The sequence below is a fragment of the Hevea brasiliensis genome, chromosome 7 (genome assembly GCF_030052815.1).
Source record: "Hevea brasiliensis isolate MT/VB/25A 57/8 chromosome 7, ASM3005281v1, whole genome shotgun sequence".
Taxonomy (NCBI): Eukaryota; Viridiplantae; Streptophyta; class Magnoliopsida; order Malpighiales; family Euphorbiaceae; genus Hevea; species Hevea brasiliensis.
Genome location: NC_079499.1, coordinates 101,123,836 through 101,149,715, shown reverse-complemented (window position 1 = coordinate 101,149,715; position 25,880 = coordinate 101,123,836). Strand labels below are relative to the sequence as shown.

At 35.4% G+C, this 25,880-nt stretch overlaps 3 protein-coding genes across 7 annotated transcripts in view; all 3 read left to right on the top strand.

The window, feature by feature from the left end:
* Positions 1 to 19,185, top strand: part of LOC110662083 (ABC transporter D family member 1) — a 31,941-nt gene extending 12,756 nt beyond the window's left edge. For 4 of the 5 annotated variants that reach the window (XM_058150328.1, XM_058150331.1, XM_058150329.1 and 1 more), the window contains exons 13-27: positions 88 to 246; positions 2,474 to 2,573; positions 2,658 to 2,766; positions 12,258 to 12,348; positions 12,604 to 12,728; positions 12,868 to 13,017; positions 13,172 to 13,244; positions 14,157 to 14,337; positions 14,417 to 14,575; positions 16,721 to 16,882; positions 16,997 to 17,233; positions 18,002 to 18,165; positions 18,267 to 18,319; positions 18,410 to 18,488; positions 18,781 to 19,185. In XM_058150328.1, coding sequence (XP_058006311.1) covers positions 88 to 246; positions 2,474 to 2,573; positions 2,658 to 2,766; positions 12,258 to 12,348; positions 12,604 to 12,728; positions 12,868 to 13,017; positions 13,172 to 13,244; positions 14,157 to 14,337; positions 14,417 to 14,575; positions 16,721 to 16,882; positions 16,997 to 17,233; positions 18,002 to 18,165; positions 18,267 to 18,319; positions 18,410 to 18,488; positions 18,781 to 18,867 — 1,929 coding nt within the window. In that variant the 3' untranslated portion in view covers positions 18,868 to 19,185. The remainder of the gene's footprint in view (positions 1 to 87; positions 247 to 2,473; positions 2,574 to 2,657; positions 2,767 to 12,257; positions 12,349 to 12,603; positions 12,729 to 12,867; positions 13,018 to 13,171; positions 13,245 to 14,156; positions 14,338 to 14,416; positions 14,576 to 16,720; positions 16,883 to 16,996; positions 17,234 to 18,001; positions 18,166 to 18,266; positions 18,320 to 18,409; positions 18,489 to 18,780) is intronic. The other variant, XR_009150121.1, reaches the window with a different exon arrangement.
* A 1,327-nt stretch (positions 19,186 to 20,512) lies between these two features.
* Positions 20,513 to 22,094, top strand: LOC110644090 (uncharacterized). The gene has a single exon (XM_021796717.2). The coding sequence runs from the start codon at positions 20,818 to 20,820 to the stop codon at positions 21,544 to 21,546; it is 729 nt and encodes a 242-aa protein (XP_021652409.2). The 5' UTR covers positions 20,513 to 20,817; the 3' UTR covers positions 21,547 to 22,094.
* Positions 22,095 to 22,578: 484 nt separating this feature from the next.
* On the top strand, positions 22,579 to 25,846 carry LOC110644692 (uncharacterized). Its single transcript, XM_021797599.2, has 5 exons — positions 22,579 to 22,920; positions 23,016 to 23,089; positions 24,720 to 24,831; positions 24,950 to 25,264; positions 25,350 to 25,846. The coding sequence occupies exons 1-5, from the start codon at positions 22,804 to 22,806 to the stop codon at positions 25,620 to 25,622; spliced, it is 891 nt and encodes a 296-aa protein (XP_021653291.2). The 5' UTR covers positions 22,579 to 22,803; the 3' UTR covers positions 25,623 to 25,846.
* The last annotated feature ends 34 nt before the right edge of the window (positions 25,847 to 25,880 follow it).

Sequence of the window (25,880 nt, the reverse complement as noted above, 5' to 3'; positions counted from 1 at the left end):
TGTTTTTTTTTTTTTGGTCAACATTTATTATTGTGTTTCATTGGATGTAGTTCATTTAGTTTAAAACTCAATATAACCTTTGTCTAGGATTCTGCATTCTCAAATTCAAAGGCACAATCATATATTTCAGAAGTGATACTGGCATCTCCCAGTGCAGATCCTGGTCTTCCATTGCCAATTGTTCCACAACTCCAAAGGGCTCCAAAGGCATTGGCATTGAGAGTATCTGCCATGTTTAGAATACTGGTAATGAAGTTTGTGCCTTCATTAAGAATTTATTTATGCTAATCAGCTAACGCTGTGGATTCTTACTATGAGTATTTGACAATATTAGTTTTTATACTCATGCTATGAAATTCACCTACATGTTGAGCTCTATAGTGAATTTAATCTCAAATATGCATTTTCCTTCATCTTTTTTGGCTATTTAATATTTAAAATCCCTGGTGCTTTGAATCCTTTGCATCATCGTCATGATTGACAGAACTTCAGTCCATTTATTTCCCTGGAAAACTGATCACTGTAGGTAGAAGATATACTTGTTTTGTTTATGCTTCAAGAAAAGCACTACTTTTGTTGCTCCCTGAATGGTGCCTGCATGCTCTATCCCTGTTGAAAACACGTGCAAACACACACACACAGAGACAGAGGTGGGGAGGGATTTGTGTGTGTCAAAAAGATAGGGAGAGAGGGGTATGTGATGAGAGGAGCAGGGAGGACTGAGGGATGGGGAGTATGTGTTCTGGGAATTCAGTTTTGTTGAAATTGTTTCAATTTTTTTATTTATTTTATGGATTGTTAAAGAGCTGGTTGCTTGTTCAGTTTTGGGTTTCATAGTCTAAATCGTGTATATATATATATATATATATATATATATATAGAGAGAGAGAGAGAGAGAGAGAGAGAGAGAGAGAGAGAGTGGACAACATTAGCTAAAACGTAATCTCATTTCAGCTTTTTAGTCATTGTTAGTGCATGTGCTCAACACATCTATACCAGTCATGAAAATAAAAATCGGTTGTGTAATGGGTCCAAACTCCAAATATTAGTATAGGGTGCCAATGAACATTTTGTAGCATGTTCAGGGCAAATTTATATATCAGGATCAGGCCCCTTTTCAATCTCATTGGCAACTTAGATGAAGTTAATGTGTACACATTGGTAGAAATTCAATTTGATTGGGCCCCCATTGCATCTCCTTTAATTGGATTCCATGTACAGAGTGGTAGAAATTCAACTCCTATCATGAATTTAATTTGTGTTACCCATTAATGCAGTTGACTCCTTTGTCAACACTTCTACGGAGATTGATCTTAAGGCCATAAACAACAAGATGCACCTCACAAATCTCAGTAGATTGCTTGCTTCTAGGACTTGGAGTATTTTGGAACAGAACATTTCTCATTCTAGAATTCAATTCAATTCACTTAATACAATTCAATTCAATTGATTTTATAATAAAATTATTGTTTTTAAAATTAATTTTTACCCTTATTTATAAATAGAAAACCTTGTTTTAGTTAGGGAAGTTTTAGGCTTTCAATAGCAAGTTTTATTAAAAGAAATGAATTCTTGCAAAATTCGACCACTTTTTGCATGATGTCATTTATTTCAAAATAACTCTTTAAAAAAAAAAAGTTGAAATAACTGGATTCTAGCACCTGCATACTTTTCAAACGTAAAAATTAATCAAATAGAAGTGAATTGAATTGAATTCATACTTTCTTTGACTTCCCAAATGCTCTTTGAGAAATATGAGGCTTCCAGTTGCTAAGCTGAAGTTAAAAGGAAGCCTGACTCAATTTCTCATATCTTAGAAAGTCTCTACAGCAAGACAAACAATAAAAAGCAATGGAACTTTGTGGCCAGTTCCATTGATGGCTGATAGTTCTCTCCATGGCAAACCATTGTGTGCCTGTGTATATCTCTGTTAATTGATTTTTATTTGGGTAATTTACTATGTAGTCCATAAATTTTACCATTATTAGCACTTGAGTCCTTGTATTATAGAAAATAAATTATTTAATCCCTAAGTTTTAATTCTGTCAAAAATGGAAGGTTCTTTCGTTCAATCTTAATTCAATTTGTCATTAGTCTCACGGATTTCAATGGTCTAAGGAGAGAGAACTTTTAAATGACTAAATTACCCCCTCTCCCCCTACTATTTCTCTCTCTCTCTCTCTCTCTCTCTCTCTCTCTCCCTACTGAATGGCACATTATGGCCTACACAATGCCTCAAAATTTTGTCTACTTTATATGTAGCTTGCTTTATACCTTATTCTTAAGAAAATAGGCTAGGCCTAACTCACTCCCAAAAGCTAGCACCAAGGGGGAAGAGTGCCCAAGGCTTTATACGGAGTACATTACTCCCATCACAGCTCAAAATCAAACAATGATACCATTCATTATTAGCCTTGTCCATTTTCTCTACACTTACATATGTAGACTTTCTTTTTCAATGCTTTCATTTCAGGTACCAACTTTTCTTGATAAACAAGGGGCACAATTACTTGTGCTTGCTTTTCTTGTTGTTACAAGAACATGGGTCTCAGATCAGATTGCCTCATTGAATGGTATTATTATGTATGCTTGCCTGTATACTTTTCATAATCCAATGAGTAGTTTCATTTATTTTTTAATGCATTAATTTTTTTCAGGCACCACTCTAAAATATGTTTTGGAGCAAGATAAAACATCCTTTATTCAATTAATTGGTGTTAGTATTCTTCAAAGTGTTGCATCCTCTTTCATTGCACCTTCATTGAGGTAATTATAGTGCTAAATTTACTTGTACAAGAACTCTTAACCATACCAATTTGTTCAAATTATTACTCTAATGTGTGGCAACACTGTTTATTATTGACAACTAGACATGTGATTCATGCAGTTGTCAATCTTTTAATTGCAATTTGATTTGCAATTTGTGATTTGCCTCAATGGTTTATAACCTAGCATTTCTGTTTCCTCCAACAGATCCGGTATGTACTTCCTTTGAGAAATAAAGATTCCTTTATCTGATCTGGCAACCTTTATTCCAAGAAAGTACTTTAACCTTCCCTAATCTTTGATTTCAAACTCCTGTGCTAGTCACTCCTTTAGATGAGCCATTTCTTCCCTATCATCACCAGTTACCACAATATCATCCACATAGACAATAAGCAGAGTGATCTTACCCTTATAGTGTTTTATAAACAAGGTGTGATCAGCATTGCTTTGGCAGTATCCAAAGGAAACCATAGCCTTACTAAACCTGTCAAATCATGCCCAAGGTGACTGTTTTAAGCCATACAGTGCTTTCTTCAATCTATAAACTTTTTCTCTGATCTTCTCATCCTTAAATCCTGGAGGAATTTTCATATACACTTTTTCTTCCAAATCACCATGTAGAAAGACATCTTTTACATCAAACTGTTGCAAATTCCACTCAAGATTTACTGCACATGATAGTAAAATTCTGACGGTATTCATTTTAGCAACAGGAGCAAAAGTTTCTTGGTAATCTACTCCATACGTCTGTGTGAAGCCTTTTGCTACCAGCCTAGGCTTATACCTTTTAATTGAACCATCTACTCTATATTTCACAGTGAACACCCACTTGCATCCAACTAGTTTTTTCCCTAGTGGAAGAGTAATAAGTTCCCATGTCTCATTCTTTGCCAGAGCTTTCATCTCCTCCACCATGGCTGCTTTCCATTTTAGATCAAGACATACTTTCTTCCAATCCTGTGGGATAGAAACAGAGGAAACAGATAATAGAAAGGCTTTATAGGATGGAGAGAAATAATCATAGGAAATGAAGTTAGAGATGGGATGTTTAGTACAGGTTCTAACACCTTTTCTGAGAACAATAGGAATATCAAAGTCATTATCAGAAGAAGGAAAAATAGACTGAGAATTAAAATTTGACTCTTCAGGAACTAAAGGAGACTCATCACATACCTTAGGATGTTCAGGAATTGAATCCAGAGATTTCGATTGATCAGCAGTCTCCTGCTCGATAGTTATATCTGTCTTGTTTCGCCGAGTATAGATTCTCAAATCTGATCTATTTAGTTTCCAGTGAGATTTAGGTAACCCCCCCTGAGTATCATTATTAGGTATAGGCTTTAAACCCAGATTTTCCCTTTGAAGTTGAAAGTTGGGAGAAGACAAAGAAGAAGGGAAAGACATCTCTTCTTCCTTCCTATGCTCCCCCTGAAGAGGTGGATGGAAATAGGATTCAAATTCCCTCAAGGTAACATCTATGCTCACAAAATGTTTTCGTGTAGGAGGGTGGTAACACCTATACCCCTTCTGAGTACTGGAATAACCAACAAAGACACACTTGAGGGCTCGAGGTTCTAACTTCCCCCTATTAGGTTGATGAACAAAACAAACACAACCAAAGACCTTTAGAGGAACAATATATGAATTTTTGCCTTGCAAAACCTCTAAAGGACTCTTAAACTTTAAAGTCTGAAGTGGCATTTTGTTGATAAGATATGCAGCAAAAAGAATAGCTTCCCCTCAGTAAGTTTTGAGAATATTCATTGTAAACATAAGAGACCTAGCAACCTCAAGTAAGTGTCTATTTTTTCTCTCAGACACTCCATTTTGAGCACTAGTGTTAACTAGTTTGATGCAAAATTTCATGTGACTTCAAATATTCCTGAAAAACTCCATTCATATACTCTGTGTCATTATCAGTTCTCAGTATTTTAACATGAGTATCAAACTGGGTGCTAATCATTTTGTGAAACTGCGAAAAATATGAAAATACTTTATTTTTACCTTTCATCAGATATACTCCGGTTAACCTACTGCAACAATCAATAAAGGTCACAAACCATCTATAATCCGATAAAGACACAGTTTGAGTAGGCCCCCACACATCACAATGGATAGTCATAAAAGGAACTAAAGCCTTATTATTTTATTGCAGGATTAGATTGTCTAGTATATTTGGCAAACTCATAAGTATCACATACTAACAATTCAGTTTTGCATTGTTTAAATAAAAGAGGATAAAGTTTCTCTAAAACAGTAAATGAAGGATGTTCAAGTCTCCTATGCCACTGGATAATTTCTTCCTTAGCACCCATAGACTGTCCCAACATGGTCTGATCAACACAATCATTCAATAATATAGCTCATCTTGCAGTCTACCACTGTCAATCGTTCTCCCTGTTATCAATTCATGAAATACACAGTGAGTGGGAAAAAAATTTAATTTTGCAGTTGAGAGCTTTTGTGATAGAACTGACAGACGGAAGATTAATAGGAAAGCTAGGCATATGTAAGATAGAACTAAGACTTATAGTAGGAGTGCATTTAACAGAACCTATTCCAGAAACATTAGATAATGATCCATTCGCAGTGTGGATTTTTTCTTTGCTTGAACATGGAGAATAGGATATGAATTTATTCGAAGAGCCTGTTATATGTTTGTTTGCTCCAGAATCTATAACTCAAAATGAATTATTATGATTGGCAAGAAAAGTATTACCTGAGTTGACGAAGTTAAAAGAGGCAACTATAGTGGATTATAAGTCAAGCTGTGACAGGAATTGCCTTGAGTCTGTACTTCTTCATTGTAAAACATTCCAGTGATAGCAGTATCTTCAGAAACACTCACAGCCTTAGATACATTTGCTTGTGGTTCAGCAGAGCCCATTCTTTTTCCTCCACGCCCTTTAGTTGGGCGGCCATGCAGCTTCCAACATTGTTTTTTGGTGTGCCAGGATTTCCCACGGTGGTCACAATGCAAGTGATCCTTATCTGATGGACCATGTGACTGTTCTCGTAAGGAGTGGGCAGTCAGTCCAGCCTTATCAACAGCTGTAGAATTGATCATGACATTCCTTCTGCTCTCCTCTTGTTGAAGATAAGAATATGTCTGCCTTAAGGTGGGCAAATGATCCTTACCAAGTACTTGGATCCGAATTTGATTATGCTCCACATTTAGCTCGGCAAGAAAATCATATATGCACTTGTTCTCAATCAATTTCTGAAACTTAACTGCATCAGCCGGACATGAAGCCTGAAAGTCCTGACAGAAATCAAACTCTTGCCATAGATCACTCAATTCCGCATAATACTGAGCAACAGTCAACTCACCTTGTTTCATTCCATGAATCTTGTTCCTAAACTCATAAACTTGTGCATCATTCTCAACTTGAGAATAAGTCTGAGAAACAGCACTCCAAAAGGTAACTGCACTGTCCAACAGTAAATACTCGCGAGCTATATGAGGTTGCATAGAATTAATGAGCCATGACATAACAAGAGAATTCTCTGACTCCCACTAATTGTAGGTAGAACTAGCAATTTCTGGCTTTTTCTTATTTCCGGTGGTATATCCCTGCAGTCCTCTAGCCTGAATGAACAGTAGACAAGATCTAGATTGTTATGGAAAGTCAATCACTATGTTATGAAAAGTCAATCACTATATTATTTCTCTGTATATTCTGTATTCTGTATTCCTATTTAGGATTTCTTATTTAGGATTTCTTCCTAATTAGTAGAACACAATTATAGGAATCAATTGTATATATATACCCATGTACAGATTAATTGAAATCAATGAAAATCATCTCTTTCTACATGGTATCAAAGCAGGTCATCAATCTAGGGTGACTATTTGTTCTCACTACCCAGCTCAGGAGAGACCTTGGCAGCCGACCGGCCGTTTCAACCCCCTCATTTCACCACTGTGTGCTGTTGCCTGATCCAGTATACCATTAAAGGACTTCTGAGGTTTGGCTCTCAGATCCTATTTCGGTATTTGCTTGATTTGTGATTTTGGGTTATTTTGTTGCTATAAGCACTTTGGATTAGCGTTTCGGTTAGTTTTCTTTGTCTCAACAAATGGAAGAAAATAAGAATGTTATTTCTGATGTGATTCCGGTGATGACTAAGATCACGGAACACAAACTTAATAGTTCGAATTACCTGGAGTGGAGTAAGACTGTTAGGGTCTATTTGCGTAGCATTGATAAGGATGATCACCTTACTAAAGATCCACTCACTGATGATACACGACAAACTTGGCTAAGGGAGGATGCTTGGTTGTTTTTGCAGCTTCGGAACTCGATTCATAGTGAGGTAATTAGTTTAATTAATCACTGTGAATTTGTTAAGGAATTGATGGATTACTTAGTTTTTCTGTATTCTGGTAAAAGAAATATCTCCCGTATTTATGATGTTTGTAAGTCATTCTACCGTGCTGAGAAAGAGGATAAGTTTCTCACGGCTTATTTTATGGATTTTAAACGGGTATATGAGGAACTTAATGTATTGTTGCCTTTTAGTCCTGATGTGAAAGTTCAAGAGCCCAACGGAGCAACTGGTCATTATGAGTTTTCTTGCAGCCTTCCTTCAGAGTATGAGATCGCTAAATCTCGATTCTCTCGATTCGAGATTTCCTCTTTGCATGAAACGTTCACATGGGTCCTTCGTGCAGAGTACTCAATATTCACAACACAAGAGTGCTCTTATTAGCCATAATCCAAATGGACAATGGTAATAAAAGAGGAAGTAGAGGAGGAATTACAGCAAATGTATCAGCGTAATGGAGAGGCTAGTTCTAATCAGGACTCAAGAGGAGTCATTTGTTATTATTGCCATGAGCCTGGCCATACAAAATATAATTGTTCGCAACTTCAGAGAAAAAATCAGCGATCACAGATGGCAAATATGGCAGCAGAGAATTCTACAGTATCTTCCTCAGAGAAAACTATTTTGATATCTGCAGAGGATTTGGCACAATATTCTCGATGTCGCATCTCTAAAGCCTACCGGTTCTCACCACATCGCGATCACGAGTCGTAAATCCACTACATGCCTTGTGTCTTCTTCATCCAAATGGGTTATTGATTGCAGTGCGATGCATCACATGACAGGTAATTCTAGTCTTCTATCTGCTTTTCAGTCTAATCTCACTTTCTCTACTATTACTTTAGCTGATGGTTCTACTTCTTGTGTCATGGGTTCTGGAACTGTGAACCCGACTTCGTCAATTTCTTTGTCTTCTGTTTTGTGTCTACCAAAATTCTCTTTTAATCTACTTTCTATTAGTAAACTTACTTGTACCTTAAATTGTTCTGTTTCCTTTTTTCCTGACCAGTGTTTGTTTCAGGATCTTACGACGAAGCAAATTATTGGTTGAGGACGCGAGTCAGGTGGTCTCTACATTCTGGAAAATTATGTACCGCGGTGGCTTGTTTGCTCCAGTACCTTAACACCTCTTGAAGCTCATTGTAGATTGGGTCATCCTTCTTTGTCTAACATGAAGAAGCTATGTCCTCAATTTCAGTCTTTATCAGTACTAGAATGTGAGTCGTGTCAGTTTGCAAAGCATCATCGTTTGCCTTCTGTGTCTAGAGTCAATAAACGGGCTTCATCCCCTTTTGAGTTAGTTCATTCTGATGTTTGGGGTCCTTGTTCTGTTACATCTAAAACTGGATTTCGTTATTTTGTTACTTTTGTTGATGATTACTCTCGTGTTATCTGGTTATATTTAATGAAGAATCGTTCTGAGTTGTTTTCTATCTTTTGTGCCTTTTGTAATGAAATCAAAACTCAATTTAATATTTCTGTGCGCATATTAAGAAGTGACAATTTCAAAGAATACTTTTCAGCATAATTTCAGCCTTATATGACACAAAATGGCATTCTTCATCAGTCTTTCTATGTGGATACCCCATCCCAAAATGGCGTGGCCGAAAGAAAAAATTATCATCTTCTTGAGGTAACTCGCGCTCTTCTTTTTCAAATGAAAGTACCTAAACACGGCGGATTCAGTTTCTACGGCATGTTTTTTGATCAATCGCATGCCGTCTTCTGTCCTTAATGGGGATATTTCTTATACTACTTTGTTTCCTACAAAATCTTTGTTCCCTATTGAATCCCGTATTTTTGGTTGTACCTGTTTTGTGCGTGATGTTCGTCCACAGGTTACTAAATTGGATCCAAATCTCTCAAATGTGTCTTCCTTGGGTACTCCCGGCTCCAAAAAGGGTACCGTTGTTTCTCTCATACTCTTAATCGTTATCTTGTTTCTGTAGATGTCACATTTTTTGAGTTCACTCCATTTTTTCCTCCATCATATGTGTATGAGAGTCAGGGGGAGGAGGATGATCTCTTAATATATACTGTCCAAACAATGTCTAGTCCTCTCCCACAGCCTGTTCCTTCTGTCTCTAGACCTACTCGACCTCCCGTTGTTCATGTTTATTCCAGGAGATTGGAGATTCCTGACTCAGATCCTCCACCAGCTACTTCATTGGGAGATCCTGTACCTCATACTGACCATGATTCTGATCTAAACTTACCCATTGCTCTTCGTAAAGGTAAACGTTCATGTACTTACCCTATCTCTTCTTTTGTTTCTTATAATCAATTGTCTTCTTGTTTTCGGTGTTTTGTTACTTCTTTAGACTCTGTTCCTATCCCTAATACTGTTGATGAGGCACTGTCTCATCCTGGCTGGTGTGATGCTATGAAAGAGGAAATGGAGGCTTTAGATGCTAATGGTACATGAGAACTATTGCCTTTGCCCGCTGGTAAGAAAGCTATTGGTTGCAAATGGGTATTCTGATGAGTAAATCCTGATGGTTCTGTGGTTAGGTTAAAAGCATGCCTTGTAGCAAAAGGATATGCTCAGACATATGGGGTTGATTACTCTGATACTTGTTCTCCTGTAGCTAAACTTACTTCTATTCGCTTGTTTATCTTTTTAGCAGCTACATATGATTGGCCCCTGCATCAATTGGATATCAAGAATGCTTTCCTTCATGGTGATCTTCAGGAGGAGGTGTATATGGAGCAACCACCTGGGTTTGTTGCTCAGGGGGAGTTGGATAAAGTTTGTAAGTTTCGAAAGTCTCTTTATGGCTTGAAACAAAGTCCTAGGGCATGGTTTGGGAGATTCAGTGAAGCAGTATAGGAATTTGGTATGCAAAAGAGTAAGTGTGATCACTTAGTATTTTATAGGCAATCTGAGGCTGGTCTAATTCTCTTGGTAGTCTATGTGGATGACATTGTCATCACTGGGAGTGACTCTACAGGTATTTCATCTCTTAAAACCTTCCTTCAAACTCAGTTTCAGACCAAAGACTTGGGATTGTTAAAGTATTTCTTGGGTATCGAAGTTATGAGAAGTAAGAAGGGTATTTTCTTGTCTCAAAGAAAATATGTCCTCAATCTATTGATAGAGACAGGAAAATTAGGTGCTAAGCCTTGTAGCGCACCAATGACTCCAACTTTACAACTGTTAGCAGGGGATAGTGAGTTGTTTGAAGATCCAGAGAGATACAGGAGATTAGTAGGAAAATTGAACTACCTTACATTTACTCGTCCTGACATTGCTTATGCCGTTAGTGTGGTAAGTCAGTTTATGTCTTCCCCAACTGTTGCTCATTGGAAAGCCTTGGAACAAATCTTGTGTTATTTGAAGGGCGCTCCAGGAAGAGGTTTGCTATATGGTAATCATGGGCATTTGAATGTTGAATGTTTTTCAGATGTCGACTGGGCTGGATCTAAGGTTGACAGGAGGTCAACTACTGGATATTGCATTTTTATTAGAGGAAATTTGGTGTCTTGGAGAAGCAAGAAGCAGAGTGTAGTTTCTCGATTTAGTGCTAAATCCGAATACAGAGCCATGGCACAATCAGTATGTGAGGTAATGTGGATACTTCAATTACTAGATGAGACAGGTTTTAAGACCTACCTGACTGCGAAATTGTGGTGTGATAATCAAGCTGCTCTTCATATTGCTTCTAATCTGGTGTTTCATGAGCGGACTAAACATATTGAGATTGATTGTCACTTTATTCGTGAAAAGATTTAACAACAGATCATCTCAACAAGACACATCAAAACTGGAGAGCAGTTAGGAGATATTTTCACAAAAGCTCTGAATGGAGCTAGGATTGACTACATTTGTAAGAAGTTGGGCATGATTAACATTTATGCTCCAACTTGAGGGGGAGTGTTATGGAAAGTCAATCACTATGTTATGGAAAGTCAATCACTATATTATTTCTCTGTATATTCTGTATTCTGTATTCCTATTTAGGATTTCTTATTTAGGATTTCTTCCTAATTAGTAGAACACAATTATAGGAATCAATTGTGTATATATATACTCATGTACAGATTAATTGAAATCAATGAGAATCATTTCTTTCTACATAGATTATGCTAAATAATTAATTCCATCCAACTTTACAGGATTAATTTGTAAATAGGGATTATCACTAACAAATCCAACCTTTGTTTTAGAGGCTTCCTTCTTTCCATCGGTCATTTTTCAATTAAAGGAATAGGTACTGGGCCAGAAAGCAAGAAACTGGGCAACGGAAGGTACCAAAAAAATAAATGTGCAAACCAGGTGTGCAAACACATTGGTCAGAGGCGCGCCAGACAAGGAAGGTCGTTGGCAAGAGGCATGGCCGGAGAAATCACCGGAAAAAGGGTGCAAGCGCTGGCGTGTGAAGAATGACGTGAGGCGTTTGGAGGCACGTGAGCTCACGCGCTTCACTAGACGGCGGCGGAACTCCGAGCGTAGGTCGATCGTCTGGTATCTTTCCTCCTCAGGTGGGTGGTGACAGTCACCTCCCTTCCTAGAACGACGTAGAAGCTCAACCCACAAAAAAAAAATTACCTAGAACTACACTGTTCACGCAAAAAAATTTTGGCACAGCTCTGATACCATATAAAAGACAGAGAATTTAGAGAATTTCTTTTATATTTCTTCATACAAAAATGATTTACAAGAATTCTAATTTATATACAAAGGCTAGGACTAAATAGGAAACTAATAAATACAATGATTCCTAATTATATTCTAATTTACAGCTAATTTACACAAATTAAGGGATTTACACTAATTAAGGGATTCTAACAGGGAAATTAACTGCCGTCAAGATTACTTTATTATAGTGAATTTTGTCACTTCTTAAAATATTCTGGCATGAATTGAAGTGTAACTAACTGAGCATGCCCCTATTTTTTTGGTTTTCCTTTTTCTTAAAGGCTTGGGGTTTTTATGGGAAATTGAGCTTTAATTATCACCTTCTGGATTGAATATAGTTTTATTCCAAAGAAATGGTTGGTATATTCACTGTTTGCCCCATTTATTCCTTTATTACAAACTTCTAGCTCTAAAATGTTCATGCTTGGGCTGTTTTGCGAATAAAGTTTCTGCTCATCACCTATCTTCAAAAAACACTGTAATCTACACCTGTCTTTCTGGGTAATTCTTTCTTCCTTCACAGGCACTTGAAAGCTAGGTTGGCTCTTGGATGGAGGATTCATTTGACTCAGCATCTACTAAAGAAATACTTGAGAAACAATGCATTTTACAAGGTAATCAAGTTTGTGAGTATGTAATATCTGTTCTTGTAATTTGTTTCAGTTGAAATGTACAATGCTTATGTGCTTAGAACACGTTATACAATGGATTAACAGTTGCTATTACTAGCCGGCATTAATGGAAATTTTCTTGGTTAAGCATTTTTTTAAATTTGGATAACTTTATTTTTGAAGTAAGGCTTTAAATGAGTTGAAGCTATTTGTTTATATATGCACATAGTCTTTCATTTAATTCTTGGGTTCTTGCAGGTCTTCGATATGTCGAGCAAAAATATTGATGCAGATCAGAGAATAACTCATGATCTTCAAAAGCTGTCCACAGACTTGTCCGGACTATTAACTGGAATGGTAAAGCCATCTGTTGACATCTTGTGGTGAGTACTTGTGTCAACTTGATCTTATTATTGTCTTATGGTATTAATTTCTTATTTGCGGATACCTGATTTAACATTTTGATAAGTGCTCTTCCCCATTTTTGTGTGCCAATAATGATTCCACTGCTCAATTTTTAAGGTTCACCTGGAGAATGAAGCTCTTAACGGGTCAGAAAGGAGTTGCCATATTGTATGCTTATATGCTGCTTGGTCTGGGTTTTTTGAGAACTATAACTCCCGATTTTGGTTATCTTACAAGTCAAGAGCAACAACTTGAAGGAACTTTTAGGTAATTAAATCTAGTATATGCCTTGTATGGTTGGTGTTGAAGTATATTTTACATGTTGATGAGGGGAAAAATATAATGTATATGATGATTGTAACAATTTTTGGTGCTTCATTTTGCTGTATAAGCTGTTCTCACTTTGTCATGCATAAATTAGGTTCATGCATGAAAGACTGCGTATGCATGCTGAGTCCGTTGCTTTCTTTGGAGGTGGCACACGAGAAAAAGCTGTAAGCTACTTGTGTTTCATCATTTACTTAATTTTATATTATGTACATTATTCAGAGAGAAAAATATGTATATATATATATATATATAGTGGTTATATGTGTACATATAATATCAATTACTTATGGAATAAATTTAAAATTTTAGTGGGATAAAATATTATTAAAGTGAAATATCTAAAAATTTCCCTTTCTCTCTCTTTCTCCCCTTCTTCTGGGTTACAACCAAAGTCGAAATTCGCAAAGCACTGTGACAGCCTTTTTTTATACACATTAAAATTTGATCAACATTATATTGTGATCCTATTGTCTTTATCCTGAAATTGAACTTAATGTAAATGGGATGGTGACTACCCTTAAGCAGCTTGAAACTGTGACGTGCAAAAATTTACAAATGTGGAATTGATGAGATATCAAGGTAGATTCCGTTAGACATATGTCTGTGATGCTGGCATGTTTCTAAGGTGCTAATGATCTTTGGCATCATGACTATATGCTTCATGTTGGAATTGATGAGATTCCATGCTCCAACTTGAGGGGGAGTGTTATAGAATGGGAAGTAAATATGTGTATATATTCCTATATTGGTTAGCATAATTTTAGAGATTTTATTCTTTTCCTATTTAGGGATTTGAGTTGTATGTATATGTGTGTATTATGAATGAATAAAATTAAAAAATAAAGATTTCTAGTTCAAAATTAACATCTAGAGACATGTAATGAAGTTGACTTTTGGTTAGAGAGATTTGCAATAGCTGCTTTACTGACAGTCACAGTTCGGTATGCCAATTTTTTGTTTTGCAATGCACTTCTGGAAATATTTTGCACTGTCTTACTCAACTCTAATATTATGGCTTTTTTTTTTCTTATTAATGTCTTGTCATCCTCAATTTATAAGTTCCGTGTGTTGAGCAGATGATTGAGTCAAGATTCAGGGAGCTGCTTGACCATTCTCTGTTACTTCTAAAGAAGAAATGGTTATATGGTATCCTGGATGATTTTGTCACAAAGCAACTCCCACATAATGTAACTTGGGGCTTGAGCTTGTTGTATGCTAAGGAACACAAGGGAGACAGAGCTCTGATCTCAACTCAAGGTGAGATGAGAATTGTAATTAACTTGAATTGCAGCTTTCTTTCTACCTCTCTCCCCCATTCTCATTAAATATTTTTCAGGGGAGTTGGCACATTCATTGCGGTTTTTAGCCTCTGTTGTCTCGCAGAGCTTTTTAGCATTTGGAGACATTCTTCAATTGCATAAGAAGTTCCTTGAGCTCTGTGGCGGTGTGAATAGAATTTTTGAGCTAGAAGAGCTTCTAGATGCTGCAGAGTTTGGTAAATCCTCCTTCGTTCTCTTGATCATATTCTTTATACCAAAAAAAAAAGTTTTACTGTGCAGAAAAAGAACAGGAGATTGAGAGTTTCTTTTGATGTTATTCCACAAGCAAGCGGGATTAATAGCTTTGCATATCATTTACAACTGCAGTTAAAAAGACTTGAAGTTGAGAGAAACAAACAAGGGAAAAATATGTGTAGGATCAAATGAAAGTAAATGGCCATGTCCTGGAAATAGCATGCCTATTTTCAAAAGAAAACAAAATGAATACAAAGCTAAAAATAACAGTATGAAGAAGATATCTTTATTGAGTAGGATTAAATATACACTTTGATTGGGCATTTGTCAATATGAGATAAAATTGTAACTTATCTTAGCGAACTATCTGTAAATGTATCTTAAATTTGTGGTTATGTAGCACACTATGGATGTAATTATAGTAGCAGTGTCATATATTGTTGCTTGTAGGTCCTTCTGTATGTATAAATATGCATTAAATGTCCTGTTAAAGAGCTGATATGTTCCTATGGAAAAATCAAGGATTTGCTTGGTTTTGCACACTTGAGAAGGTTTGCCTTTATCTTTTGTTGGAAATTTCTGACAGCTAAAAGTTATTGTCTAACTCTGTATGAGAGAAATATTTAAATGCTTGTATTATCACACAAAGGGATGGGGAGAGAGGAGAATGTCACTTACAGAATTAAGGTGGGATTATTTAAATGGAGAAATGTGGTGGGTGGCCTGTCTTTTGCTATTCTAATGTCCCTGCCAAGTTAAAAGGGGAAGTTTGTCAATGCTGCAATTTGGCTGGCTGTGGCAGACGAGAAATCAATGTTGCTTGGTGAATAAGTGTTGTAAAGATCAGGATTCCAGGATAGCTGTGAGGAAATACATAGCAAACTAGAAGTGGTAACTGATGCAGTCGCAGTCAAGAAAAACTAAATATAGGAATTATTTTGATCTAATTTTCCATGTAAAATTAAGAAGTTTAGGTTTCTATTATTTAGGAAGTAATATTTCTATTATTTAGGAGTTCTATTGTTATTTAGGAACATTTAAAGAGTTCTATTAAGCTTAGTATTTTCTAGTTTGTGTTGGTTTTATATTCCTAGTTAGATTAGTTTAATGTTTTCTTGTTTTAGGATTCTTAATCCTATTATTATTAGGACTAACAATTATACTACAAATACCATGTAATCTATGCAAATTGGTAGAGATTATTATGAGAATTTAATTAGAGTTTGAGAATTTTGTTCCTTTTCCCTTTGAGCGTTCTTGGTTCTACATCATTACCCATTGAGAATAAGTTGGGGGAGTGTTGACTTAGATGGTTTAGAGCATAGGTTGATGTGGTACTGAAGACTAAGAACATTGAAGTTGCAGGAATAAAGATGAAAGAGAGACCAATGATGACTTTAAGTGAAGTGGTTCAGAAAGATTTAGCACTGCTAGACGTCTCCAGAATCCCTAAGTGAGCAAAATAGAGGGAAATGATCCTTATATTGACCTGAACTAGTTTAGGTTGAGACTTATTGGACTATTTTTACAAAACAAAATCAAGCCAAAAAAAGAAAAGGCCAAACCTATTACTAAAACTTTGTACTTTTCTCAAATTTGCAAGTATGCCATTCATGGATTATTTTTTCAATTGGGTGCAAAACTTTTATTTTTTGTTCAATGGAGCCCTCTTGAGAATAAAATATTATACAAGTCACCAACATAATAAAAATATTATTATTTTATTCTTTTAACTATTTTGAAATTTAATATTTTTTAAAATTTTAACTAATTTGTAAAATAATAAATATTAAAATTATAATATTTCCAAGGATTATAATGTGTAGTACAACATGACCCAGAAGTATTATTCATTTATGAGGATTTAACCCGAAATTGTTTAAAGTGGAGAAAGAGAATCCATATAGCCGATCCCAATAAATTTTTTGGATAAAGGCTTAGTTGAGTTGAGTTGAGTTGAGTTGAGTTGTATTCTTTTGATGTGGCAGTTCTTAGTTAAACCAGTCTCATCTTTATCTACATGCTGATTATGGCATCAATAATTACAAATGGGTGCTCAAAATAATCCATTGCCTTGGTTTTTATTTGATAATATCTGGAAGCTAATAAAATTGTTGGCCAACCAGGGAATTGGCCGGCCAATAAACTCTCTCTGTCTAAGGAGACTGATGTTAATACAGAAGATTTCATTGCCTTTGTGGAGGTTGATATCATTACTCCAGCACAGAAATTGTTGGCAAAGCGGTTGACATTTGACATAGTACAAGGGAAAAGCTTGCTTGTCACAGGTAGTGAATTAATTAATTTCTTTATCTACTTTATTGTGCAAAGTCACATCTGAGGCACTTGCACTTTTTTGTCATTGTTCAAACTTAAACCTGACATCATGTCAAATGTTTAAGGTCCGAATGGAAGTGGTAAAAGTTCTGTTTTCAGAGTCCTTAGAGGTCTTTGGCCCATTGTGAGTGGTAGACTTGCTAAGCCATCCCAATATATTAATGAAGAAGGTGAATCTGGTTGTGGTGTCTTCTATGTTCCTCAACAGCCATACACATGCTTTGGAACCTTGAGAGATCAAATTATATATCCTCTCTCTCATGATGAGGCAGCATGTATGATGTCAAAGCTGCATGGTGAAGGTAAAGTACTTCCATATATTGTAAATCCTTGATGGCTTCCGTTGTCTACTATTTACATGATTGAAAGTCTAAATAGATTCATTTGGCAAGGCATTGCATATGTTTCGCACTCCTGCTAACTAACATTTTGATTAATCAAAAAATGAGGTGTGTATATACATATATATGTATATAAAAGAAAAATGTTTTTTTTTTCCCCCATCTTTATAGTCTTCTTTTCCCCTTTCTCCATTATGGTTGTTTCCCAGCCCATTGTGAAATGAAGCATAACATTTTATTTTGTAGAAATGCTTATATCATTTTATCAGTTCCGTGCTGGTTCTTTGATGCATTTGAAACTACCTTGAACTGAAAGCAAACATTTGCTGGCCCTTGCAACAAATTATCCAGAGAACCTTGGAATTGTTGATGTAGCTTTCTCTTATTCTCTTTTACTCTCAGCTATGGTCGTTCAGGGACATGCTAGACATGGCTTAAATGTCAAATTTTAGTTTTGGATGGTTTTCCAACAGCTTCTTACTTTAAAGACGTTAACTAATTTCATCAGCTGTAGTGATGAAGTAACAACTCTATGCAACTAGTTAGAAGTTTTTTATGCGAAGTATTGAAGATCTTCTGTTTTTGTTCATCAAATAAGTTTGTAGAATGATTATAGAATTTGCATGCCTGGGCGTTATTATTATTATTTTCTTTTTTGTATTGTAGTTTTCTGAGATATAACTTCTACATTCAATTGTCCTTTGGTATTCTGATTGTGTCAAATTTCAGATAAAATATCTGGTGACACCACAGAGATTCTGGATGCACATTTGAAAGCTATTCTGGAGAATGTTAGACTAAACTATCTTCTGGAAAGGGAGGAAGGTGGTTGGGATGCTAATCTGAATTGGGAAGACATTCTCTCTCTTGGAGAACAACAGAGATTAGGTATGGTGAGTAAAGCTAATTATTGTCATCTTCAAACGTATGTGGAGGAAGAACAGAATTGTACAATTGGATTAATCCACTGTTTGACGTGTTTTTGTTTTGCAAGGCGCGGCTATTCTTTCACAAGCCTAAATTTGGTATTCTTGATGAGTGTACGAAGTATGTCATTTTCTTTAACCTGACCCAAAAATTTTGCCACTTACATGATGATGGTATCTTAATCAAATCTTTTGTATGCATGTCTTTCAGTGCCACGAGTGTTGATGTCGAGAAACAACTTTATAGGCTTGCTCATGACATGAACATCACAGTTGTTACGTCCTCACAGGCAAGTTGATTATAGTGGAAAATGAAATCATGCTGTATTTTGTCTGCTATGAGATTTATGTTCTGTACTACTTGCATCATGGTCATGGTTAGAATTTAGAACATCTTGTTTGATTTGAAAAAACAAGCATTCTTCATTTCAATGCTTATCATAAACATACTAATTTACAGAATATTTGTAATGTGATGTGATCATCTCCAGCAAACTAGGTGTTTTAGCCTTTTTTTTTTCTGTTACTACTAGAAGTTTAATGCTCACCCCACGCTTTTTTTCCCCTTTTGGTATATTCCAGCGTCCTGCTCTAATACCATTCCATTCTGTGGAATTACGGCTTATTGATGGTGAAGGTAACTGGGAGCTTCGTATGATAAAGCAATGAAGTGGCAGTAGCATCAGCATTTTTTGATTGAAGCTGTGTAAATGATGGCATCAGATCTCATATGCAGTCGTGGAACAGACCAAAGTCATTGCCATTCAGAACAGAATATAGTCCTACATGTTTCAAGTTTTTATTTTGTTCAATATACGAGTCGGGCTGAAGAAAGCTGCCAACCACGTTTTGACTGTTCCTTAAAATAGGATCTGATCATTTTGATCACATACCTCAAGTGTAAGTTATTTTGCAAACAAGCACAGCAGAAGATGAAAAAGAAAAGCTAATTACAAAAGAAGTAATCTTCAGAATCCTTAAAATCAAGCAGAGGAGATCAATGAGCTTCAACTTAATAGTCATGAAATCGTCTCGAGTATCAAGTTCAAATCTTAGTGGGAGCTTATTGTACCAATCATTTTAAATTTGGCACAATTAACTAATATTTTAAAGCTTGAAAAAATTTTATTCAATTTTAAAATTAAATTTGGGGAGTGTACTTGTTGGGAATCTAAATCCACATCGGGAATAAAAAAAAAAAAAATCTCAGGCATGCAAATTCTATAATCATTCTGCAAACAATGACATTCTATGGATAAGCACAGCCAACATTTTCATTTTCTTGCAGACGTGTTCATCACAAACAATGGACTCGTCCTCACCCATCAAGATCAAACAACTATTTTAATTTCAATAAACATATAAATTAGCATCTGCTGGAGATCTCTAAGGGATATTAATATAATTGTCTTTAGATAGGCCTTCTCAGTTGTAAAGTTAAATACCTTAGCTGTATTAAGGTTTTCTTTGTGATCTACTTGAGTTTTTAAAAGTGATTCTCTTAGTTCGTTCTTGGATTTCCACATAAAGTTTCTTACTTTTATCCCATGATGGTGATGGATGTTTTTATTTTCTTTTTAAGACTGAATCTTTCTATTTTTTTTATGGATAATACTGAATCTTTTTAAATAACCAAATGGATGTTTTTAATTACATCTCAATTACATCAATATTTTTGGCCTGATGTGGAGTGTGTGGTATAGGCGTGGCATGTTGGTTTGACAAGATAGGTCCTGTGATGCTCAAGTTATCGTTCAAAGTGGGCTAGTGTATCTTGATAAGTGAAAAAGGCATGTGAGCGTCCATGTGTTGACGTTGCTCTAATCCATGTGCAGCGACTCTCATGGTGCAAGCCAATGTTAGGATAGTAGAAATACAATGTAAATTCAAGGTGGTTTATATTTTAAGTTGTGCTGAAACTTCAGCGTTTTGAGAAATTATGGTTTGGTTGCATATTCAAAGCTTGGACAACTAATTTATGATTGTCAGTTTATTTGATCTTGGTTTGGATTCAGTGACAAGCAAATGTAGCAATTCATTCTATTGATAGGATAGTTACTTTTCATGTTAGTCTCACTATTTGGTCTAAGCCTCTAAGTCTGTTGTCGCTGCAAATTTTTTCACTTAACATTCTAAGTTGATTATACTAACTAGGATTCGAAAAGTATATTAATTCAGAATAAATTTATGTATTCAGCCTATTAAAAAAAATAACACCCTAATTTATGTTCACTCATTGCCATATGTATAAATGATTCTTAAGATGCGCATATATGTTTGAGGTTATTTTTAATATCTAGGAATCTCATGTAAAGCAAATAGTAGTTCTGTAACCCATATACCATTTCAACTTGCAAGGGTCGTTTATAAGATTTCCAGGCCTTCATGATTTGCAAGGGCTTATTTTAATTGAATATAATCTAAACGTTGTGATATTCACTTTTAATTATTTCTTAGAAATATTATTAAATTATATATCTTTGTATTATTAATTGTAAATGCAACTAAGATTTTGGTGTGTGACTATAATCCACACTTGTGCACTAATTTTTTATTCGTAGAAGCAGCTGTTTAGCTCTTTCTAAAAAGCAACTCCTTCCTTCCTACCACATTCGCACTATGCATGCAATGCATAGTTGCATACACATGCCCCTATATATACAATCCCATGATCAAATCTTCTCTTCACCACAGAAACCAGAAACATACCCTAAGTCTCCGTTCTTCATACCCAATATTAGACAGTTTCTTGAAATGGGAGCTGCTTCTCTCTGCCCTTCCTCTCTTAGCTGTGAAATAAGAATAGTACAAGCCAAAAACATAGAACTCAAGTCCCATGGTAATCTTTTCGTTAGATTCTATCTCCCTGCTGGAAACAAGAAGAAAATCCAACTAAACAGCCAAGAAATCTCCTCCAAATCCAACCTCCTTTGGAACCAGTCCTTCTCATTGGAATGTTCAGGCACTGATCAAGACTCCATTAGCAACTTAAAGCAAGAGAGTGTGGTTTTTGAACTACGGTGGCGAAACACAAACCCAATTCTTGGTAAAATATCAGGAGGGTCACAACTCTTGGGGCGAGCTGAGATCCCATGGAAAACAGCTGTGGAATCACCAAAAATGGAAATAGAAAAGTGTTTTATGATGCTCTCAAAGAAGACCTGTAGTTTACTTGTTGATGGTGTTAAACCTCCTTCACTGCAAATATCAATGAAGGTTAGAGTCCCAAAAATGGAGAAGAAGAAGAAGAAGATGTTAAGGGATGAGTGTGGGTGCTGCAGCGGAAGTGGGTGCAAATGTGAAGATTATGAGATGTTTGCACTAGTGGGTGCTTTCGAAGCACCATAGACACTGAGGATTGGCAAAGCCAAAGCATATTATTTTACAGTAGTTTGAAAAAAAGTCATTTTATTATTTTTAATATTTTTATTGTATGTTTAATTATATTCAATAAAAAAAAATTTAATTTTAAATTATTTTATAATATTCTCTCATTAATATATTTAAAAAAAAATAAATTTCTCAATGGGCAACAGTAGCTCCATAGCAAACAAACTGTGCTGATTTGAAGTGAAAGAAGGTGGGTGAGGCTGTACAAACACACCCCTGCACTGCACCTGCAGCTTTTTTGCTCATTAGATGTTTCCTGATTAGCAAGAAAATAGGAGTTGATGGGAGTATTGTACCTCTCCTTTCTTAGCAATTTCTTTGTTTAATTTTCTCAATACAAGCAAAGAGAAATGTTGGAGTTCTCTTTCTCTCATTGATCAAATTTCCCTTTCACCCTATACCCATCATCTGAATTTTCCATATCATTTGTGATGTGAGAACTACTCTGAATGGGTTATCATTTTTTCTTTTTTCTCTTAAAAAATAAGTGAAAATTTTCAATCTGAATTTTGCAATATCTTAATAAAAAATAATAATAAATTGCTCTCTTTTCTCTCTATTATCAATTATGGGTTTTCATTTATAATTTTTTTTGTCTTTAAAACGATTTATTTGTTTTTCCTTTACTTCTTATTCATCTTATTGTATTCCCATCTCAAATTGATCATGTTTATTCTCCCCTAACACAATTCAATTATTTTTTTTCTTTTTTTTTTTCCCTTTCAATTCAATTTATTTATTTTAGAAGATATTTTACAAACTTTTATAACCAAATGCAAATATTTTTATTTAAATTAATTATTTAAATAAATATAAATTTTGATTTCATATTTTTATTTCTTATATAAAATTAAATGCTCAATTCTTATAAATGAAGAAAATATCATCAATATTTTTATCTCATAAATTATTAATTTTAAATTTGATTCGTGCTAATCTCAATACAATTCAAGATTTAAATCAGCACGAATGTAGTGTAAATTATTTTTTTTATTTAAAAAAATTGGTTATTTTTATAGCGCCCCAAAATCATCTTTGATGTTGAGAAATTTTGTATTTAAAATTTAATTAAAAGTAAATAAAAAATTATTTTTTTTATCCGATAAAAAAAAATTCAGATTTTTCTGCCCCTCCCTTTAATATCTAAAACCGAGATTCTTCACTCGCATACCACGCACACGCACGCCCGCACGCAGATTTTCGAAAAAAAAAAGAATGGAGAGAAACACACCGGTGAGAAAGCCACACACATCCACCGCCGATCTCCTCACATGGAAGGAGGCTCCTCCTTCTGACTCTGCGCCCACCGCCGCCGCTCACCGCTCTCACCAGGTTTATTTTCTCAATTCTACTAAACTAGGTTCCATTCACCAATAAAAAGAGAAGAAAGTACTGTCTTTATTTATTTATTTTTTATGCATTATCAGCCATCCGATAGAATCAGCAAGGTTCTGTTTGGAGGTCAGGTCACCGATGAAGAAGCTGAGAGTCTCATGAAAAAGTAAGGATCTTCTCTGTTTTTGGAAGGAGTCCAGAATGTGAAACATTTGTTGCTGTTTTCAGCTTTTGGAATCAGATCTAGTGCTGCATTTCCCTTTTTGTTATATATATATATATATATATATATATATATATATATATATATATATATATATATATATATATAGTAAAGCTTAAAACTTTGGATAACTCATAATTCAATGAGCTACTAACTTGAAAATTGAATGATCTGTTTTCCTGATGTGTGAAAAAGTTAAATGCTGAGCCTTCTTTTGTAATACTTTCTAAATTTGTGCTCTTTCCTGACCATGCAAGTAATGCAAGTTTGTTTAGAAAGGTTTTAGAATTCAAATTATTTTTCCTCTTATAAAACAGTCTCTTCCTCTCTCTCTCTCTCTCTCTCTCTCTCTCTCTTTTTAATTTTCTGTAATGAGAACTATTGATACAACAATAAAGGCAGCTTAATTGCTCATTCTTTCGGTTAGTTCTTACACAGCCTATTTCTACAAATAATTTGGTCTATTGCATATGTACAAGTTGCCTTTTCTGTTTGACCCTAAAATTTCAGCTAGACTCTGGGATGTTAGATAGCCTTATCAGCCAATGCTAACTTAACCCTCATCAAAATTCAGATGAAAAAGTAATGATACTGGAGGTGTTGTCTTTAAGTTGGCCGTTAACAACTGCTAACATTATTATGGTCAGTTTGTTTTGCCACAGAAGTTTAAGCAAGATACAGAGTAAGGAGGATTAGGCTCATGCTATAATCAAGCAAACTTCTGCCTTGATTTTTGTGTTGTGCTTCATTTTGTTTTCTCTTTCTTTGGCTGAATATGATAAAAATAATGATAATATGGAGTAAACAATAAAAAGAAGAAGCCTTGGCTTTTGGGTTTTTAAACTTGGAGTTTAGGACTGAGAGAAAGCCCATAAATGGCCTATTTATTCTTGTTGAATAAAAATTCAAATTGTACATAGTCTGTTGGATCATAAGGGAGGAGGGACTTAAAAGCATAATGATTTTGCAAATTCGTTTTCCTTTATTGATCCAAAAAGATTTGATTTACATGATAAAGGTTTGAAATGGAGACTTGAATGTTTATCAGTTATCCACCAGGTCCAAGAAGAGGGGAAGGAGAAGGAAAATTAAGGCTTAATATTTATTGTCGGAGTTTAGCTACTACTAGTCCAACAATTTTCAAAATGTTTGTTGGGAAGGGGGTGATGTTTGTAGATTTTTTAAGAGGTGAAGCACATGGTTGGGATTCCTCAGATTTGATCTGAGGCCTTTAATTATTTGGATGATCCTGAAGCTCTAATTGACTTGTTGAAAGGATTGGAATCGTTTGCGGGCCACTATTCTTTCAAAGTTAATTCTTTGTGCATTCAAATTATTGCAGAATTCGTGAGTAATTGGGAACTGATTGAGCACACATGCTATTTACTTTTCCCCAGATTGGCTTACTCTCCTTGACTATGTATTTTCTCCTAGATATTCTTACTTATTTTATATTTGAGAATCCAGGTGCATCTCTCGAGGCATTATCATAAGAGTTCACCCCATGGACTTCATAACAAGTTTGTGTATCTATTATGTACGCCAACTGAATTGGTTCCTTTGCGGTGTTCAGGAAGCCTTGTTCAGGGTATAAATTGAAGGAGATGACTGGCAGTGGTATATTTGCAGCTAATGGTGGAGGTGATGCATCTGAATCTGGTAAAACTAGTGTGCGTGTTTATCAGGTACTTACTTGATTACTCTATATTTATAATTTAGGATAATAATTCTTGATTACATGTATATCAAAGATTAATCTTAATAGCCATTCTCCTTGTATGATTTCAATGGTTGCATTTTCAGCAAGCAATGAATGGAATTAGTCAAATATCATTTAATACTGAAGAGAGTATCTCTCCTAAGAAGCCTACCTCTCTTCCTGAAGTAGCAAAGCAGCGCGAATTAAGTGGGACTTTGCAAAGTGAGTCAGACATGAAGAATAAAAAGCAGATATCAGATGCAAAATTCAAGGAGATAAGTGGCCATGACATCTTTGCCCCTTCCCCTGAAATCAAACCTCGATCCTTGGCTGCTGCACGCACATTGGAATCAAAAGAAAACAAAGACATTGAGAAACCTGCCCCGCGAAATATACGCACTTCTGTAAAAGTTTCTAATGTGAGTACGTTGGTATTGACTGTGTTATTTAATCCCCATTGAGTTTTCGAAGGCCCTACTGAACTTTGGTTTTTAATTTCTATAGCCTGCTGGAGGTCAGAGTAACATACTATTTGGTGAAGAACCTGTCGCGAGGACATCAAAGAGAATACACAACCAGAAGTTTCAGGAGTTGACAGGCAATGATATTTTCAAGGGAGATGTTCCTCCTGGATCTGCCGAAAAACCACTAAGCAGTGCTAAACTGAGAGAAATTAGTGGCAGTAATATCTTTGCTGATGGAAAGTCAGAATCCAGGGACTATTTTGGTGGTGTTCGCAAGCCTCCTGGTGGTGAGAGCAGCATCACATTGGTGTAACTTGTGGGCCAATCTAACTAGCAATATTTGCATGATTCATTAGTGTTTTATATTATTCCTGTGTGAGCTCTTTATGTTTCGACTGGTGAAGTGCCCTTTTGATGTTAAGAGTGGTGTACGATGGCTGTGGATTATGTGTAAGCTGTTTGACATTTAGATTAAAGTGCTGAATCGGATGGCTAATTGAGTTATTTCTATCCTATTAATCATGAGTTTCTCTCCAACCACCTTTGTTCACTGTCAGTGCCATTATGCGTT